The sequence below is a fragment of the Chanodichthys erythropterus genome, chromosome 15, assembly GCF_024489055.1.
Source record: "Chanodichthys erythropterus isolate Z2021 chromosome 15, ASM2448905v1, whole genome shotgun sequence".
Taxonomy (NCBI): Eukaryota; Metazoa; Chordata; class Actinopteri; order Cypriniformes; family Xenocyprididae; genus Chanodichthys; species Chanodichthys erythropterus.
In genome coordinates this window covers 24939337-24959676 of record NC_090235.1, presented here as the reverse complement: position 1 = coordinate 24959676, position 20340 = coordinate 24939337, and the positions used below count along the sequence as shown (strand labels likewise).

At 38.9% G+C, this 20340-nt stretch overlaps 1 protein-coding gene across 3 annotated transcripts in view; it reads right to left on the bottom strand.

Moving 5' to 3' along the window:
* Positions 1–1959: 1959 nt before the first annotated feature.
* The window catches only part of elp2 (elongator acetyltransferase complex subunit 2), a 32694-nt gene continuing 14313 nt past the window's right edge, over positions 1960–20340 (bottom strand). For all 3 annotated transcript variants that reach the window (XM_067411270.1, XM_067411269.1, XM_067411271.1), the window contains 12 exons: positions 16625–16753; positions 16329–16478; positions 16027–16218; positions 15621–15690; positions 15413–15511; positions 13449–13506; positions 11134–11206; positions 10291–10480; positions 7408–7529; positions 4756–4883; positions 4555–4668; positions 1960–2443 (listed from right to left, as the gene is read on the bottom strand). In XM_067411270.1, the coding sequence (XP_067267371.1) occupies positions 2278–2443; positions 4555–4668; positions 4756–4883; positions 7408–7529; positions 10291–10480; positions 11134–11206; positions 13449–13506; positions 15413–15511; positions 15621–15690; positions 16027–16218; positions 16329–16478; positions 16625–16753 (1491 nt within the window). In that variant the 3' untranslated portion in view covers positions 1960–2277. The remainder of the gene's footprint in view (positions 2444–4554; positions 4669–4755; positions 4884–7407; positions 7530–10290; positions 10481–11133; positions 11207–13448; positions 13507–15412; positions 15512–15620; positions 15691–16026; positions 16219–16328; positions 16479–16624; positions 16754–20340) is intronic.

The window sequence follows — 20340 nt, the reverse complement described above, 5'->3', positions numbered from 1 at the left end:
ACATTTCGACAGGAATTACACAATTTTCACAACTCAACCTTCAAAACTTATGTCTAAAAAAAAAAAAAAAAAAAAAAAAAAGTTTTTGAAAGATGTTTCGTGAACAACTTGCATGTACAATCCATTTACCACACTTCTATCCCTCTGCTTCATTCCTGTCAAAATATTAAATATGGCGCTAGTAACCAAATAAATATGTGGACAAGAATTAAGCTGAAAGTATTTTAAAATCTTACCTGTAATTAAAGCTTCAGCTAAAAACTAGTCGATTATAATATAGGCCTACTGTACATAAGTCTGCCTGGCAACAAGGCGAACACTGCAGCAACAAATTAACATTAAATTGGGAATGAAACGGAAGTTGCGAGTCTTTTCTGTTTTGACATCCCAATGACGTGCAGGGAACATTTATAACAAATGAATACTGCAATATTCAATAAAAAGAAGTTAATTTCTTGTTCACTAATGCTGTTATTTTCACGGTAACAACAGATAATTACATCGATAATTAAGACTGCAAGATGGCGCCAGTTACATTTCAATGAAATACGAGCAGACAGATAAGCCTGCAGCGTTACACAGAGCCACAACACGTACAGGGTTTACTTTATAATGACATGAGGGTGAGTAAATGATGGCAAAACTTTCGTTTTTGAGTGAACTTTCTCCTTTAATTGACATTGTGCAGTGTAGAGCTTTTCAGTGAGCCCATGTTTTGATCTCTCTCACACACACTTTTACACAACCATACAACAAACACAGAAAGGCAAGGAGGATAAATCTGTAATGAGTGTTTCTCTACATTGAGTATACTGAATTATTGAGCGTGCAGGGACTTCATGCCACACTGGATGCTGGAGGACGAAGGAGGATGTCACAGTCAGCTTTCCCATTCCATCAAGTGCTCAAATATTTAACATGTGAGACAGAAGACCTTTTAACTTCTCACAACAGCACAACACAGATGGGTCAGTATTTATCCTTAAATAACACAGCGAACCAGCTTACCTCAATAGAAAAGATAAAGTTTAGAAACGTTAAAGTTCACCACAGAAAATCATTTTGACCCATGGGAACATTTTCCACTAGACGTTGAACATGGCAAGGTGTTCATGTCTGAGTATATGAATCTGTTAATGTGTAGCTGAAGTAACAAAACCCTTTTCTGGTGTTCTTGTACAAGAAATGTACAGGATTTACAGCCATGACAGGTTGGCAAATTGCATATAACCTTGCAAAAACCCAAGTTAGCAAGTGATTCTATTACACAATGTTCAAGTCTTGCAGCTACATGTCCATAACAGTCAGAATTTAAAAGTAGAGTGTTCATTAGAAATACCTGCATGGTGTCTGTTTCTGGTGTTCATAATAGAAAAGTTACAGGGCTGTCATGACAGGTTGACAAAATGCACATAACCTAGCGAAAACTAAGTTAGTAAGTGATTCTATTACACCATGTTAACAATATTTAAGTCTTGCAGCTATACTTCCAAGTACTTCCTGAGTATTTTTAGCACCACTGGAGTGTCTTGCAGAGTCTAAATTATTTTCTGTGGTAATCCAAAGCACGTCACGGATGCTGTCGATACAACAACTCAAGTTGAATTGAAGCCAGAAAACATTACTTTAATGTCTCACAAGAATGAATGTCATTGGTTTCAATAAAGGATGTGCTCAATAAAAAGGAGCACATTTCCTAAATGAAACACTATTTCTCCTGTGAATGATTCACGCCTGGTGAGTCTATGGCCCTCACGGCTCATTGTACATCTTATCCGAATGCTCATCTGTCCTTCAGGCACTGGAAACGAGAGGATGTGAGCCGGATTTTCTATTCTCTTACTGTCACTTACGGCTGTAGGTTATTACAAGAGGATTTGCCGTTCATGAGACGTGGGGTGCTTTAAAACAGCCAATAAAAGAATTATAGTTAGCTTGAGATAAATCACTCCTGTGACATTTCATTACTAAAAAAGAGACATTTATTGTGATACAAAGCAATGTGGTTTTTTATATATACATCATAAATAGTAGCCTACATTAGTTCATGTTTACAGGTCATAAGTAATAGTACTGAAAGTCGAAGAGCAGAAGCTGATTTAAGGGAATGAGAAAACTGCTCCCAGCATCCCCTTTGAAAAACGGCATTTACAGCAGCACATTCGGGCCCGCTGACGACTTCACAGCAGATCCGGCGACTGTAGTTCATTCTTACTGCATATCAGCTGGACACACTGCATATTACCCAGAGCGCACGTCACCAGAGGCGACTGGAAGTCACAGCGCTGATATTTTGACGTTGAAGATTTTGACGACATGGTCGGCACCAGCACTTGCTAGCTGCACCCAAGCTCGCTCTTCGTTCCTCTCCTGCCCGCCATGGCCTGCCCTGCCCGGCCTTGGCCTCCAGCGCAGCCTCTTCACCATTAGCGTGTGACTCTGACTGTGATGGGCGGTCAAGAAAAGCCACAAGCATGGATGGACGTTAATTCAAGGCAACACAAATCACCCCTCACACGCTTGTCTGGATGTTTCACTTCAACTCCGCCTGTCCAAATACTTCCAGGGGTGCTTACACACTGACCAATTTCAAAAATACAGGCAGACGAATAAACACAAATCAATCTTGCTTTTCAGAACTCGCTGCAATACATGGCAAATTTTCACTTCTTGAGCTTCTAATGTGAGTGACTTCTGGGTAAGAGATACGTGTAAGTGCCTACACAGACGGTTTATCAATTACACCTACAGAAAGAGAGTTTAGCCAGTCGGGACTCGATCCACTGTGGGGGAGAGAGAGATAGCTAGCGAGAGAGCTCGGTGCAAACAGAATGCACAACACGGCCTGGCCTCTCTCTGACACCTCATTCTCTCTCTTCACGGATCAATGCGGAACCTGCCCACGGGAGCCCCCGTATCAACCTGAAGTTTCTCCCGAGCAGCGTGGGCCAGCTCAGATACATGCGGCCCTTTTGTTGTCAATTACACCACCAGCACTGGTCTCTGGGAGGAGGTTTGACTGTCTTGTTTAACTTGAGATCATGTTAAACATCTTGAGAAGGTAAGAGGAACAATGAGAAACAGATTATTTTTAGGGGCTTATGAGGCATTTAACAGGATGAAAAACTTGCTCAATTTTGTCAAATTTTCTGTGCCGACTGAAGGGATGCACAATTTGGGGGGATTTAATTGCGATTGAAAATGCAATTTTTAAAAAAGCTCCAGGTTTGATGTGCTTGTTTGAAGGGCTGCACTATTTGGTCAAAAATTAGGATTACATATCAATAGAATATAATAATAATAATATATTTATAATTACTATTTTTATTATTATTACTGAATTAAAAACTACTAAACTAAATTTGTGCTGTAGCTATTTTTCATTTTAATTGCCGTAATGTGATGTATTTGAGTAAAATCGGGATATTCTTATTTTGATATGTCTTATTTTGAGAAGCAGAGCAAAGTTATGCTTTAAAGGAAGATTGTGAAGACCGAAAAACATTTCTCTTTAAAATAACATGCAGAGAATCATATGGAAGCTTGTTTCTGCCATGAAAAAAAAAAAAGGTAATTGTGACTTTATATCTCACAATTCTGACTTTTTCTCTTGGAATTGCAAGATATAAACATTTGCAAGTTTATATCACGCAATTCTGACTAACTCACAATTCTGAGGGAAAAAAAGCAAAGTCCCTTTAAGACAAGTCATTTCACTCAGCAACCATCTTTGAAAAGCCTCTTGGGCTTGTAAGTGCAGCTCCTATCTCTTTGAATGGGGAAACAAAATTATCCAAAGCTGTTTGCCAAGCTATTAAATACTATTAAATTTCATATTTGAAATCACTGATGAAATCTGACAACCGTCTCAAAAATATTGTTTCTAAATGCACAAATCATGACAAAAAAAAAATAATAATTGGTATTTTTCAGGCTGGATCAGTCCTAAGTGACTGACTGTTTCTAAAGGAACCGGAGCTTCTAACGGCTGCTGCAGTGAGCAATGACTTTACCAATTGCCGATTGGCATCATTGCACGTTGCACTTGCTCCCATTCAAAACAACAAAAGTGACGCATCTTGTGTTATTCTATAGTCTTCTAAAAAATTCTTAATTGCGAGACAGAAAATCAGAATTGCGTGAGAAAAACTTGCAACTGCGAGAGAAAAAAGTCGGAATTGCGACTATATCTCGCAACTCTGACTTTATAACAATTATCACTTTATATCTTGCAATTCTGACTTTATAACTCACAATTGTGAGTTTAAATCTTAGAAATGTCAGAATTGTGAGATAAAAAGTCGAAGTTACCTTTTTTATTTAATGGTGGAAACAAGCTTCCATAGAGTCATTTACAAGAAAAACCAAGAATGCATATTAAGTTAAAAAAGTCCTTTTTGATTTCCAAAGTTTTTTTTAGGTTTGTGGGTGCAGATTCTTTTCAGGCCTGTCAATTACACTACTGAGATAAAGTACTATAATATTTTTAAACTCACTATGGCATTTCAAGATTATAAAGAGTGGAGATAAGAATATGAGCAGGAAAAAGGATACCAAGGATCGGTTTCTCCACATCTGCTCCAGTCTGATCCAGAAGACAGATCCTCTGATGGTCTCCATTTATACAGCAAAATGTGCCCATTCTCTAAACCTACAGCCAGCAAATAACTACACATATACAAGTTTAATTAAGTATTTATCCCAGTCACATGACACTGATTCTAATGATGGTGTCACATAAAGATCATTGGTTACCTCTGGTCTGAACAGAGATATGGGCAGACAGACACAGCAGTGGCTGAATCTCCGACATCCAGAACAGAGGAGCAGGGAGTGACGCTTACACCCTCACACTCACTGTCACCAGGACCCCAGATGATTACCTACAAACACACACAAGCTCAAATGTCAAAAGCTCAGAGTGCAGGAGAGAGGTATACTTAAAAATGCTTTAAAGTTGCATGCAGTGCTTTCTCCCTTCATTAAAAATGCTTTATACAGTGGGTACGGAAAGTATTTAGACCCCCTTAAATTTTTCACTCTTTGTTATATTGCAGCCATTTGCTAAAATCATTCAAGTTCATTTTTTTCCCTCATTAGTGTACACACAGCACCCCATATTGACATTAAAACACAGAACTGTTGACATTTTTGCAGATTAAAAAAGAAAAACTGAAATATCACATGGTCCTAAGTATTCAGACCCTTTGCTGTGACACTCATATATTTAACTCAGGTGCTGTCTATTTCTTCTGATCATCCTTGAGATGGTTCTACACCTTCATTTGAGTCCAGCTGTGTTTGATTATACTGATTGGACTTGATTAGGAAAGCCACACACCTGTCTATATAAGACCTTACAGCTCACAGTGCATGTCAGAGCAAATGAGAATCATGAGGTCAAAGGAACTGCCTGAAGAGCTCAGAGACAGAATTGTGGCAAGGCACAGATCTGGCCAAGGTTACAAAAAAATTTGTGCTGCACTTAAGGTTCCTAAGAACACAGTGGCCTCCATAATCCTTAAATGGAAGATGTTTGGGATGACCAGAACCCTTCCTAGAGCTGGCCGTCCGGCCAAACTAAACTATCGGGGGAGAAGAGCCTTGGTGAGAGAGGTAAAGAAGAACCCAAAGATCACTGTGGCTGAGCTCCACAGATGCAGTCAGGAGATGGGAGAAAGTTGTAGAAAGTCAACCATCACTGCAGCCATCCACCAGTCGGGGCTTAATGGCAGAGTGGCCCGACGGAAGCCTCTCCTCAGTGCAAGACACATGAAAGCCCGCATGGAGTTTGCCAAGATGGTGAGAAATAAGATTCTCTGGTCTGATGAGACCAAGATAGAACTTTTTGGCTTTAATTCTAAGTGGTATGTGTTGAGAAAACCAGGCACTGCTCATCACCTGTCCAATACAGTCCCAACAGTGAAGCATGGTGGTGGCAGCATCATGCTGCAGCGACAGGACAACTGGTTGCAATCAAGGAAAAGATGAATGCGGCTAAGTGCAGGGATATCCAAACCTTCTCCAGAGTGCTCAGGACCTCAGACTGGGCCGAAGGTTTACCTTCCAACAAGACAATGACCCTAAGCACACAGCTAAAATAACGAAGGAGTGGCTTCAACAACTCTGTGACTGTTCTTGAATGGCCCAGCCAAAGCCCTGACTTAAACCCAATTGAGCATCTCTGGAGAGACCTAAAAATGGCTGTCCACCAACGTTTACCATCCAACCTGACCGAACTGGAGAGGATCTGCAAGGAGGAATGGCAGAGGATCCCCAAATCCAGGTGTGAAAAACTTGTTGCATCTTTCCCAAAAAGACTCATGGCTGTATTAGATCAAAAGGGTTCTTCTACTAAATACTGAGCAAATTGTCTGAATACTTAGGACCATGTGATATTTCAGTTTTTTCTTTTTTAATAAATCTGCAAAAATGTCAACAAATCTGTGTTTTTCTGTCAATATGGGGTGCTGTGTGTACATTAATGAGGAAAAAAAATGAACTTAAATGAATTTAGCAAATGGCTGCAATATAACAAAGAGTGAAAAATTTAAGGTGGTCTGAATACTTTCCGTACCCACTGTATATAAAGAATTAAACAGTAATTCTGAAAAATGTTTAAAATAATGTCCAGACAAGACTCCAATCATATCAGTAGCCTAATGGCAGTGGTTTTATTTTACATGGTCGCTTTTGCTATGTCACTTCATGTGGGCAGACAGGTCACCATGATTTTGCCAAGCAATATTTTTTTGATCCTGGAACAACATTCCTGTCCGAAAATTAAGTCCTAACCCTATATCTACCCCTAATCCTATCCCTACTCATAACTTATCCCTAAAATCAGATGAACTGATTGGTCTATTGGAATACTGTTTCAAGATCAACAAAGATGCTGATCCAGGAACATGTTGTACTTGGTGAAATCATGTTCACATGTTGAGATCACATGACCATCTGAATAGAATGCATTAGTACCTTCCCACGTTTTCAACAACACTGGTATTTTTCCATTCATTTTTCCCATAAGGTTTTTAAAAAAAGTCTTTTGCCGCAATTTGCTTGCTGTGACTCTAATTGGTGGAATTTTCTGTACAGCATGATTATTTTAAAAATAAGTTGAAATAATGCGAACGGATGGCTTCACCAAAGGCATATACCATCTATAGGTTATTAATCGATGGCGTATGCCTTTGGTGAAGCAAAACTAACAGTGGGTCTGTCTTTAAAGATTTATAAGTTATCATTAGAAATCAATTTCTCTACAGAGAAACTGAATTGAGTATTGGACCCTTTTAGTTTTCTACAATGGTATATTGGTAACTGAAAACTTTTGTATAATGCTGCATCCAAACCACTATGTGGCCGTACAATTTCAAAACAACCGCCATGTTAAACTGGACCTACCTTCTTGTCTCGACTTGACGTCACAAAGTACTTGCTGTCAGAGCTCCAGTCACATGACCAAATGATGCGTGTGTGAACCGCTGTGTCCTTGCTAGTGTTTGCGTAGAGAGAAAAGCTTGTCTCTGGAAAAAAAACAAATAAACAAAAAAATAGGTAAAACGTAAAAGATAACCAATGTGATGTGATATACACAAAAGACTACTCGCATCTGTATTATTTCTAAATTAACATTCACAAAATTGTCAAATGTAGTAACGTTTATCCTCTGCGTTTGCTCTATTTTCTTTAGACTGATAGTCCAGCTATCGAGGTCATCACACCATGGTGGTGCCATGTTGGCCAGTAACCCTCTCGATGCATGTGCCCCGAACACATCAACGCACACATGCCTCTGCTAATCAAGCTACGGCTGGGGAGGCAACTTGTCTTTGTGATAGAGATTTCTCCATGCATGACACCGTTTGAACGCCATGCTGGACTGCTCTCTGATCAGCTGTGACACTGACTAACCTCTCCACATCTGCAGCATACAGGCTGTGAGTAATACAGCCTCAACGAGAACGGACTGCGGCATGCCTCTGCCTCAGCGGGCGGCGATGCCTTGGACACATCAGAAAATAGAGAAAGAAAAACAAACGCTCCTCTGGTTACCTTGTGTCAACAATGATTTAGCTGTGTGCTGTATGCTTAGAATATATGTGAACAATGTAGCACGGTCATTGGGTGGCGCTAGACAACTGCTGCTAAACGCCAGAAGAATCTCAGTGGGCGAATGTCTGAAGTCCGCAAACTCAGTGTTGACAAAGAGAAATGGAGGAAGGTAAAAGCGGTCGATGAGTCAGGAGGTCTAGAAACCCTGGAGGAAGCTGTCTGTTAGCATTCACATTCATCTTATTGAACGTTACTTCTGAGGGGTTTTTCATAGGGCTCCACAATTAATCAAAATAAAAGATATGACTTAGTGTGGTTATCAAATCACAAAGGCTGGGATTTAATTAAACATGCAAGTTTTATAGCGAAGCACAACAGTATGGTCTTTTACACGCAAGGAGCTCATGATCTGCAGTTTTCTCAGTCTCAGAGCGGTTCGGTTCACTCTAACTCATCTCTGCATCTGCTGTGAGTTTGGGTCACTTATAATGTGCATTTGGGAATGCAATACACGCCAACCATCTTCCCAAACTTGTAACAAAAAGCATAAAAGAAATGTTTTAAAGGGGACATACCATGAAAAGCAGTGTTTTTCCATGCTTAAGTGCTATAATCGGGTCCCCGGTGCATCTACCAACCCAGAAAATGTGAAAAAGGACAACCCAGTAACATTGAAATGACAAGTGAAAAAAAAACAAGCCTTCAGATTTCGCTCCCCTTGTGACGTAGGAAGGGGATCTTATTATAATATTACATCCCCTCAATCTGCACGTTCCCACCCACGCCGCCATCATCGCAAGCGAAAACTGTGTACTAGTTCTAAGGCCATGGCAAAAGTTCAAGCAAAGCATGCTAACTGTTCTGTCGGTGGCTGCACAGATGAGCGCAGAACACTATTTAGAGTTTCGTTAGCTTGGATAGCCTGCAAGTTGACCCTGGCAAGCTCAATTGCTAAAAAAGGAGCGTTTCTGTCCAGGCGATATTTTGGAAAAAATATTAGACCATTTACAGCATTTGAATAGCAATCATAAACGTTAGCCTGGTGTGTATGACTCTGGTCAGCAAACAGGTATGGAATGTATAATGTGCGTCTATATGGGTTTTGCACAAAATATTAACATGACGGCATATGCTTGTGGATGAGTTGAATCAACTCCACAGCAACTACATAAATGTATCGTTCAGAAACATCCAGATGCATTCTAAAAGTTGGGAGTCTCTCCATCAGTGTCCGACTCCGGTTTTGAACTTTGTAAGGCTGAACACAGTTACTGACAATCCTCATTTTGGCTGCGTGAGATTCTCCAGCTTTGTTGTTGTTGTTGCGCAACCAAAGTGCAAACTGTTAAAGCTCCGCCCTCTTTTGGAAAGCAGGCCAGGAGCATCAGCTCATTTGCATTTAAAGGGACACACACAAAAACGGCGTGTTTTTGCTCACAACCAAACAGGGGCAAATTTGACAAGCTATAATAATTGATCTGTGGGGTATTTTGAGCTGAAACTTCACAGACACATTCTGGAGACACCAGAGACTTATATCACATCTTGTGAAAAGGGGCATTATAGGTGCCCTCAAGGGCTCCCTGGGGTTTTCACCTAATTAAAGCTCATTGGTTTAATGTTTGAAAATAAAGAAATTAAAACAGCCATAAATATAAATATTGTAATTTTACAATTGTAAAGTAAAATAAATATATTTTTTCTTATATTTATATTACAGTGAATTTCGTTTTTTTTATTTAATAATAATAATAATAATAATAATAATAATAATAATAATAATAATAATTTATTATTATTATTATTATTATTATTATTATTATTATTATTATTATTATTATTATTATTGTTATTGTTATTATTATTATTATTATTATTATTATTACTACTACTACTTCTACTACTACTACTATTATTATTATGATAGTCATTTTGACATATAATCACAAAAGTTTTTTTTTTCCAAATTGTGCAGTCCTATAAACATACACAGCAAACCAGAAGCTAAAATAATTTTTAATTATTATTTAGTATATTATATTTATCCTAAATATAAATAAATAATATAGTAATATTTAATAGTATTACTAATATTTCTTATTTTGTTTAATATTTTTATTTAATATTGTTATGATGATTAATAATAATAATAATATATTATATAGTCATTTAAACATATTAACATTTAAACACTAAAATTCTGGCTAAATTATTGGCCACATGTTTGCTCACCTGTATCAGAGTCAGGGTTTCCACGTCTCCATAAAGACCAGGTGCGGTCTCGAGAAACAGCAAGCAGAAGGCGTCCATTTGGGGAGAACGCCATCTGAGTGACGGTCAGGCTGTGGCAGGGCAACGACTGAAGCTGTTTCCAGGAAGTTGTGCTCCACAGGAGAATGGCAGCATGCTCTGGTTTAGAGGCCTGTGACATAAGACACAACTAGATCTTTCACACCAACATTCAAAATCAAACAATGTCCCATTTTCAGCAGAGCTTGTCCTCCTTCTCTAAACCTCAAGCGCAGAGCCCCCCTCCTACACAGCTCAGCCAGCACTGCTAGAGGATAAACCTCCTGTCCACAGCAAAGTCATCTGAGCCTCCATTTCAGCCCGCCATCAGCCCCACTGAATAAACCTCACAGCCTCAGCTCGAGCGTGAACAATGGCAGGTGACACGCAGAATGTGCTTTCATTCGGAAGGGCTTTGTGTGCGATCAGCGCGGGTTTGGCAGAACCACGGGGGCCATACCAGGACACAAACCAATGATCTCCCTTCAACTGTCTCAGAATGTGTGTCACAGTGGCCGGAGGGCACGTAGGGCTGGTTACCAACCCTGGTCATCAGAGAGCTCAATGCGTTTTTAATATGATAGGCGGCTCATTACATCGAAGAGAGGGAAAATTAACTTGCACATGGACATCAACTGCTACACTGACACAAGCTTGTTAAAAAGGCAAATTACTAAATATTTAAAACCACTTAAGGATTGGCTTCATGCATGCATGCTTTTCTGTGTCTATTACGGCTACATTTATGTGACACTAATGACCATCTGGTCACCCGTGTGATTGTACCTTACATGCCGAGGCTACTACCGTCTTCGCAGAATCGGACGCCAGACAAAACATCTCAAAGCCGTGCCCGTACCTGCGGAGAGAGCGACACGGAGAGAGGGTATGTTAATGAGGGCTCTGTCAGTACCTGCTCACAAATAAAGCCTGAGCACCGTGACAGGTTTAGAGAGACAGTCGGGGCGGTGATTCAAACACGACGGATGATTTGTGTGTCAGGGCTGCCGTCGCTCTCTCCTGTGCTTATGGGAGTGGAAGAAAGCTGTGCGCTCTGGCAGCCATTAGCAGATCTGCTTAGTAATTTCCAGCACTGGATGAATAGCTCGGGAAGCCAGGCTGTCAAAGCCTTCAGCTGCTTACAGCTGTGTATGTAAATTATTAGAGTTTATCCAGTGCCGCCTGTGTATCAGGGAAACCGACTTTGAATTCTTATGAGCAAGTTGAAATAAAGCAAGTCTGTACTTTTCAATTGAATGTAAATGCCTTGGGGAAAATTCATATTTAATTGTGAAAAATACCCTGTTAATGTTTAATAATAATTTTGAAAACTTGTTTTGAATAATACGCCCATTATTCCCACCAAACAGTGCAAAATGCCACTAAGCAACCAATTCTGTAATGCATTGCCAACAGTTTCAGAAAATGTCAAAGTCGTATGTCATTTAAGTGCAACACAGGCATTATTCTGTGCTAACAAAAGCTTAGGAAACTTGGGTCAGAAAATACTATGCTAACAAGCAAACACCAGCACAAATGCTTGGCTAATGCAAATGCTCCTTTGCATTGCTGTGGCGATAACAAACCTCAGTAAGGGTTCGATAAGAGACTTCAAATGTCTGTGCCATTAAATAGATACTATTCAGGTAGACAGCTATAAACATTTGAACAGTTCAAGCAAATCTGCAGTAAACTGTTGCACTGTTGTTTTTGTTAACTTTTTATAAACTATAAAAAATTGTTTTTGTTAATTGAAATAAAGCTGAATTGAAATTAAGGGCACGTTTACACGACACCATTTTCAACCAAAAATGGAAAAGTTGTTATGCGTTTTGGCTGTTCATTTACACAACAACAGCGTTTTGGGGGCCTGAAAATGCACATTTTTTAAAACGGGATTTAAGTTTTTGAAAGAAATACCATTATCATCTCTGTGTAAACTGTAAAAACGTGAATTTGTGAAAATGGTGACGTCATATGCATTACATGTTCAGTCAAAAGTGTTTCTTTACAAAGTGACACTGCCAACTACTGGTCTGGCAGCAGAATACAGCGCTTTTAGTCATTTTCGTGGATCCATGTGAATGGGGATTGTTTTGACAACGCTGTCGACTGTGCATGAAAAACATGTCCGTTTTTAGAACATCGTTGTCCTGTAAATGTACTCTAAATATAAATATTGCTTGCTGCTTTGGCAGTTGACTGAAATAAGTTTAAGTACTACTATTTAAAAAAATAATAATAATGACAAAAGCATATAACTAAAACATATATTACTAAAACAAAATCAAAATGAAAACCAAAAATATATAAAAACAATTCTAAATATGAATAAATATTGTAACCATAAATAAATAATACTAAAATGGAAATTTGAGGAAAAAGTTACTCTTGGTATGATAAATATTTGTCAAAAGTGTCTTTTGTATTGTTTAAGAGCTTAGGGCAATATGTAGATATAATTTATACAATTGATTATTATTCAACATTAATCATTTATATTTTTTGATTACTTTTTGTTGCCTAATGATTATTTAAATTACAATTTTTTCAAAACACATACATGAAACAAATGTTAAATATCAGTTTCACATATCGGTTATTAGACAATAAAAAAATGATTTCTACTGGTTGTTCACTTTTTTTTAATATCATTATTAATGATAATAATAATAATAATAATATTAGGCAATCTATAGTTTTTGCTAACACCTGCAATAACGACCTATGTGGCAACGTTGTGAGAGCAACAAACTGTGATCCCATGCATTTCAGAACGCAATGACTCATTGCATCAAACTTGCATGACCTCAATAATTTTTATTCACATACTTGCATACAGTATGTTTCTTGCCCTAGTTTCAATGTAAGAAGTTGAAGAGAGAAAGAAAAAACATATTTTAATTAACAATTCTGTCTTTTCTTGTTTAGTGTCAACATACAGGATAAATGGTTGTTCTTGTGAGCTCTAAATACCTATTACGCTGCATTATTTATGTCACACAATCTGTTTAAACAATAATGTGGCACAGCATTAGTGCCTGCTGCAAAACAGCCAATGAGGGAAGGCGCACACAAATGAGAATTGATGGGAAACTCACAGCTTCTGTACCTCTGGCCACAGCGTGTTCTGCAAGAGGTCGTCCTCTGTCGGAGGCTCTGGCAATACATACACACACACACACACACACACAGTCACAAAATATAAACATAGTTATTATGAGAAACGAGCAGACGCCTATAGACTGTATTTTTCAAAAGGCTCATCTTTTCATTTAGCAACAGATACACAGCCGAACAATTTACTCAAAGCTGTTTGGAACAACAGCAGCTTTATCTACAATTTTCAATGGCCGTTAGCTTTACGACATGCTGTAAATCAAATTTAGCTCTCTTTGTGCAAGCCTGAAATAATATTGTCTCATTTAGATACACAGACACTTATGCAACACATGCCCCAATTGAAATGGAATGGAGACCAGGCTTTTTTTTTTTTCTTTCTTTTTTTTAATTCATCCCTGGTTTGCAGTTTTATTTTAATTATTTTCCTCTCTGCCCCTCCAGAAGAAGCGAAATGGAGAGAGTGGTATTATTCCATTAACAACTCTGTGTCTGCCTCATTGCGCTCCCCATAGCCCAGAGTCATCAATATTTTAACTTTGCAATTATATAAGCCTTCTTTCTAATTATGATTCCAGATTAAGGAGCTTTTTCAATCAAATTGACAACGTTTGCTACTATTTGCCTGGAGCAAGAGAGGCATAAACCCCCCTGCTTCAACACTCACCCTCCACCCATCCCCCCTTATGCTGTAATAACATTTGTCTTCAGTATCTCTGATTCATGCCCCAGATACATTAATAAACCAGGGAAAACAGTCTTTAATAACTGTTTGTCACAAATGTAGAATAGCATTGTGTTTCTAGATGTAACTCAGGAATTGTCAACTTACAATTGTCTAACTGTTAGTCTCAGGCCCTGTTTCCACCTGGTATTAAGATGCATTTTGGTCAGTCGAATCACAAATGGATGACGCTAAATACAGGTGTAAACGGGGTCTAAACCATTTTGAGCTTGTCCACTTTCGACTACTTCCAGAGGTAGTCGAAAACACATTCTACCTGATGGCTTTCGTAGTGGAAATGCTCATGTGGTCCAATGCTTTCGAAAAGAGCAAAACACCGCCTACTCTCCGCCTTACTGACCTAATGCGTAAACATTATGGGAAGCATGTTAGCCAGACGAGTAGGGCTGTCAAATGATTAATCGCGATTAATCGCATACAAACTAAAAGTTTAAGTTTGCCTAATATATGTGGGTGTACTGTGTGTAATTATTATGTACATACAAATACAAACACATTCATATATATATTTGAGAAATATTTACATGTATTTATATTTTTATATAATTTATATTATATATAAATACAAATATTTTGTACATAAATAACATATTTCTCTTAAATATATACATTAATTTGTGTGTATTTATCTATGCATATTAATTACACATAGTACTCACACATATATTATGCAAACTCAAACTTTTATTTTGTATGCGATTAATCGTGAATTAATCGTTCGACAGCCCTACAGACGAGATTTAAACTTTGTCGGCTGGAGACCCAAGTTTGGTTTGAAGATGAAAAAAATGTACCAAGCACAATGTTCTTTCACCATTACTGATTTCTAACACGCACTCCCCGCGTTCGTTCGGTTGGTCTTGCGGCTGTCAGAGCAGAAATGAAAGCTGCTGCTCATCTCTGGTCACTTTCATATGTAAATTGAGTGAGCTTATTTTGTCCAATAGATCAAAAGATTTGAAAAAGCCCATATATTTACCCTCCCATAGACCCTCCCCTCAAAGAAATCAGGACAGAAGTGGACAAAAGAGACGGAATACCAGGTGTAAACGGGTATGGGTCTCCCCCGTCCACTTGTGTTCCAATTGACCGAAAGCATTTTATTAGATAAAGAGGTCATCTGACTGAAACTTTTTTTTTTTTACCATGTAATGTTCCCCACCATTTGAGAATCACTGGAGTGTATAAAATTGTAAATACCTGTGAGTTTGAGAGGTTGAAAGTAGGACTCTTTATATTGGTCGGACATGCTATTGAAATTTTCACTGTCCTGTTGAGGGCTCTTAGATGCAAGGTCACCTGTAAACACATCAGACGCCACAGAAAAAGTCAGTAACTGCCTCACCACTCTCTTGGGTTTAGCACAATGCAAATTCTCCTGTGGCCGACGATTTCAAAGGGTTCATACCTTGAAACACTGCCTTGTTGGACAGGCCAAGGGCAGGAGTGCTGGCTCCCTCTGGGAGGTCTGCTATATCCTGAAAACCCAGGAGACAGAGCTACACTATAAAATCTTTATATATAAGCACGACTGTGTTTGCCTAAACGAGACACGCATCACACAAGATTAACCTGAATTATGAATGCCATTTAAGTCGTCTCATTTACCATTACCTCAAGTTACAGAAAATGAAATTCATTTAGCTATATATCTGAGAGCATGTGCATAAACATTAGGATTAAGATAATGAAAAAATGTGAGACTCATCTAAAAATCTCTTGATGATCTAAGACGAGCAAAGAGTAATTAAAACCGAGGTTTTATTTGACGTAACTAATTAAAGTTTGAAGATGAGATGATTCTAAGTACTTACATTACAGCCAAGCAGTTTCTCCAGAGAGGTGCATGATATGTTAGCTAAGTTCTCCACAAAATTCCGTGGTGCCTTGAACACCCGTAGGACCTTCTCGTCGGCACCGGACACGAACTGAAACCGCCCAACCATAGTCAGACACTGCATGTCATAGCCGTGAATCTGAGGCCTTGAGATCTCGTGCCAAGTAATCTGCAAACACAGAAAGTGTTGTTCAACCTTAAAAAAACTTTACCAGTCAAAATGGACAATGTATGATCAATCGAAAATTACTGGGCTGAAGTGCTAATATTTATTTAAACCTGTGAGCATCCTTTTCTCGTCCAGGGTGTAAAGAGTCTAGTGGTTTGGTCTGATCCGACAGTGATGATAAACTCCCCCTCGGGATCCCAGCTCAAGTCTTGCACTGCGTTAAAGTGACCCGAAATGACCACACTAGGCCTCCATTCTCCCTGTTCAACACACAAATCACCATATTCACTTACCCCATTTACTATAAATCATAAAAGACTTGTATTTCAACAGTTTTTTTATTAGGTAAACAATAACGTCTGCATAAAGAGCTTGTTACTGAAGGATGTTGTCAGTTACATCTGACCTGGTTTCTGTCACAGTGCCAGAGGTGCAGCGCTCCGTGAAAGGCATGAGCCAAAATCATTGAGCCGTCTGGACTCATCTGGCATCCATAGAAACCCAAGGTGTTTCCTCCAACTTCCCCAACACGAACCTTAATAAGGGATCAACAAGAAATAATGGTGAAACAATAATTATTCATACTGTAGTGTACAACACTACACAACCAAACTGATCATTTTATTTGTTCCATCCAAAACAACTTATTACACAATATCTCTGGAAAAACCTAGGGTTAAACACTTGGACACAACGAGAACACAATGGTGGACTGGTCACTCCTTGAAGGATTCAAACCTCCAACATTTTGGTTAGCCAACTTGGGGTGTGTTTCCCCTTCAACACTTTAACTTGCTGCTTAACTACCATAGTATGATGCATTGTTGGAGAAATTAACACGACTGGTTCCCGAAACCATAGTAACTTTGTCACACATCCGTTATTCAACATATATGATGTTGACGTCACAAAGGTAGTAATAACTTCAGCCAATGAATCATATCATGATCAAAATGTAAAAGATTATTTCTGTACATAACAAACAGTGCATCTGAGGAGTACTTTGCTATTTTTGTTCTTCATTGTTTTACCTTATTTCTAGATGTTTAATTCAATCACGGGTTCCCCCAAATGTCATATTCTAAGGTTCCCTCAGGGTACTAGAGTACATAAGAACTAAAGGTGCCGTAGAACGTCTTTTCAAAAGATGTAATATAAGTCTAAGGTGTCCCCTGAATGTGTCTGTGAAGTTTCAGCTCAAAATACCCCATAGATTTTTTTAAATTCATTTTTTTAACTGCCTATTTTGGGGCATCATTAACTATGCACCGATTCAGGCTGCCGACCCCTTTAAATCTCTCGCTCCCTGCCCTCCCGAGCTCTCGACTATAAGTGCAGTTATACAGTGCATAAAGTTCACACAGCTAATATAACCCTCAAATGGATCTTTACAAAGTGTTCGTCATGTATACTGCATGCATGCATCGATTCCTGTGAGTAAAGCATTTATTTGGATGTTTACATTTAAGTTCTGAATGAGTGTGAGGCTATATACTCTGTGGCTAACGGGCTAACGCTACTCTGTTGGAGAGATTTATAAAGAATGAAGTTGTGTTTATGAATTATACAGATATACAGACTGCAAGTGTTTAAAAATGAAAATAGCGATGGTTCTCTTGTCTCCGCGAATACAGTAATAAACGATGGTAACTTTAACCACATTTAACAGTACATTAACAACATGCTAACGAAACATTTAGAAAGACAATTTACAAAGATCACTAAAAATATCATATAATCATGGATCATGTCAGTTGCTCCATCTGCCATTTTTTGCTATTGTCCTTGCTTGCTTACCTAGTCTGATGATTCTGCTGTGCACAGATCCAGACGTTAATACTGGCTGCCCTTGTCTAATGCCTTGAACATGGGCTGGCATATGCAAATATCAAGGTCATACATAATAATGATCCCGACTGTTACGTAACAGTCGGTGTTGTGTTGAGATTCGCCTGTTTTCCGGAGGTCTTTTAAACAAATGAGATTTACATAAGGAGGAGGAAACGATGAAGTTTGAGACTCAACATATGTCTTTTCCATGTACTGATCTGTTGTTATTCATCTATGCCAAGGTAAATTAAATTTTTGATTCTAGGGCACCCTTAAAAAAAACAGCACTTTCATTCTCTTGACAAACTAAACTGTGATTCAAAGTTGATTCAACTCGCCGTCATGTTAATCTTTTGTGCAAATCCAGCATCGAATTGACCCTCATTTGTGAAGCAGTCCGGCATCAAAGGATGGCATGATAACAACACTCTACTACAACAACTCTTCCTCTTCTCTAAAGCAGCCCAACATGGCCTTACACCCCTTTGTTGCGTGTTTCGGGTTTATGTAAATTTTAGTGTATGTGATGTCACCAACCCGGGAAGAAGCTCATTGTAGTCCCTAACAGCCGTTTATTGTAGTCCTTAAAAACTGATTTCTGTAAAAGAAAATATATCCCTTTTGCATTGAACTTTGAGCATCGTAACTTTGCAGATGTTGTTTATGCTCAAACAGCAACATTACACACCAACTAAAGTTAAAAAAGTGAAATCATAATCAAGAACCCCTCTAAACTATGTAGGTAACAACAGAACTTGCTTTTTCACTAACAATGCTTTCAAGAAACACCCAAATTCTTAAACAACTAAGCCACTATAGTCCCTTATTATGGTGATATTGTAGACTGTCATCCACTCTAAAATCCTGTCTGAAGTGGTTATAAACTCTTTTGGGTGTTATTTGTTCATTTGATTATACAGAGAGTATGGCGTTATGCTGCAGTGGTTATAAGTTAATTGTCTGGGGTGGCTAAAATTTAATCCCAAAGAGCAACTTTATAGGAAAACAAAAACCTGGGAACTACACTGGCATCTCTCTATCATGTTCTTGATTGTGAGTGTTTGATAAGAGAGGTATTTGCTGGTGTCACTGCCCCTGATAAACTGGCTGGTCAAGCAGGCCGCTAATTAGTAGTCATGAATCCTGAGCAATCTGAGTTGAGAGTCTACAGCTGTGCTCCATCTCCGTTAAGTAACAGTGTGAGGACACCAATTAATCAGGCCGACAAGCGAAAAGCACAATGTATGCAACGAGGAGACTATTAAATGAGACGTAAATCGTGTTTGCTTCCTTTGAATGCATTAATGTGATGTTGAACGTAATCACACACACATTAAATCAAATATGAGCCTCAGAAAGCTGGGAGACAAAATGGTCACATGAAGAATGAATCAGTGTAAACTCCCCTGACTGGGCTGGGCTATGAATACCAAAGCACTGTAATTGTTTTTCAGCAAACTGTAGCGCGCTTGCCCTCTGTCTGGCCCGTGTCTAACATGCTTAATGCTGTTCGAGTGTCTCACGGTAATAGGGGAAGCGAGTCGTGCAGCAGAGCAAGCGGTAACATTGTATAAAACAAGATAATTAGTCATGATTATGCCATCAGCGATAACCTGCCTCTATTTTTATTTATGGTTGTGTGCAAGCAAAGACTGATGCTCCAGCCTCAACATCTGCATTGCCAATACACACTCAGAGGATGAAGAAATAATTTTGTAATTTTATCTTATCACACTTTCAGCTGTGAAAAGGAGGTATGAAAATTTCAGTTGACAGCCATCACAATGGTGTATCCGGTTGACCTTGAGCAGGACAAGACATTTCCAGCAGCCGTGTTAAAAGCAGCAGTGATTCCTCGCATTCAAGGGTGTCACCGCTCAATGATTCACAGTCTCTTGTCATGCCCAGCAGAGCATGTCTCAAAGATATTGCCAGATCGGGTGGCTCGCTTAAGCTCTTCATCAAAAAGACAACACTAGATGGACAAATCAGCCATCTAACGCTTAGATTTGAACACTGCCACAAGACATGCAGGACAGTTCAGACAGAGCCGCGTTGGCTGAAGAACACAGATTTAAAACTAAATCCACAAACCATCAAACGGTAAGGGCTATCGACGGTCCTGTATATGCCAATAGAGAGACATTTGACATGCCCTTCACAGGCGTATCCTACCGAGTGAATATGGCGGAACTAATGACTGCGATAAAGAGAGCCCTTCACTTTGAATGGCACGGATCTCTGCGAGCCATTCTGGAAAGAGTGATGCAACATTAACCAGATTGATTTTGA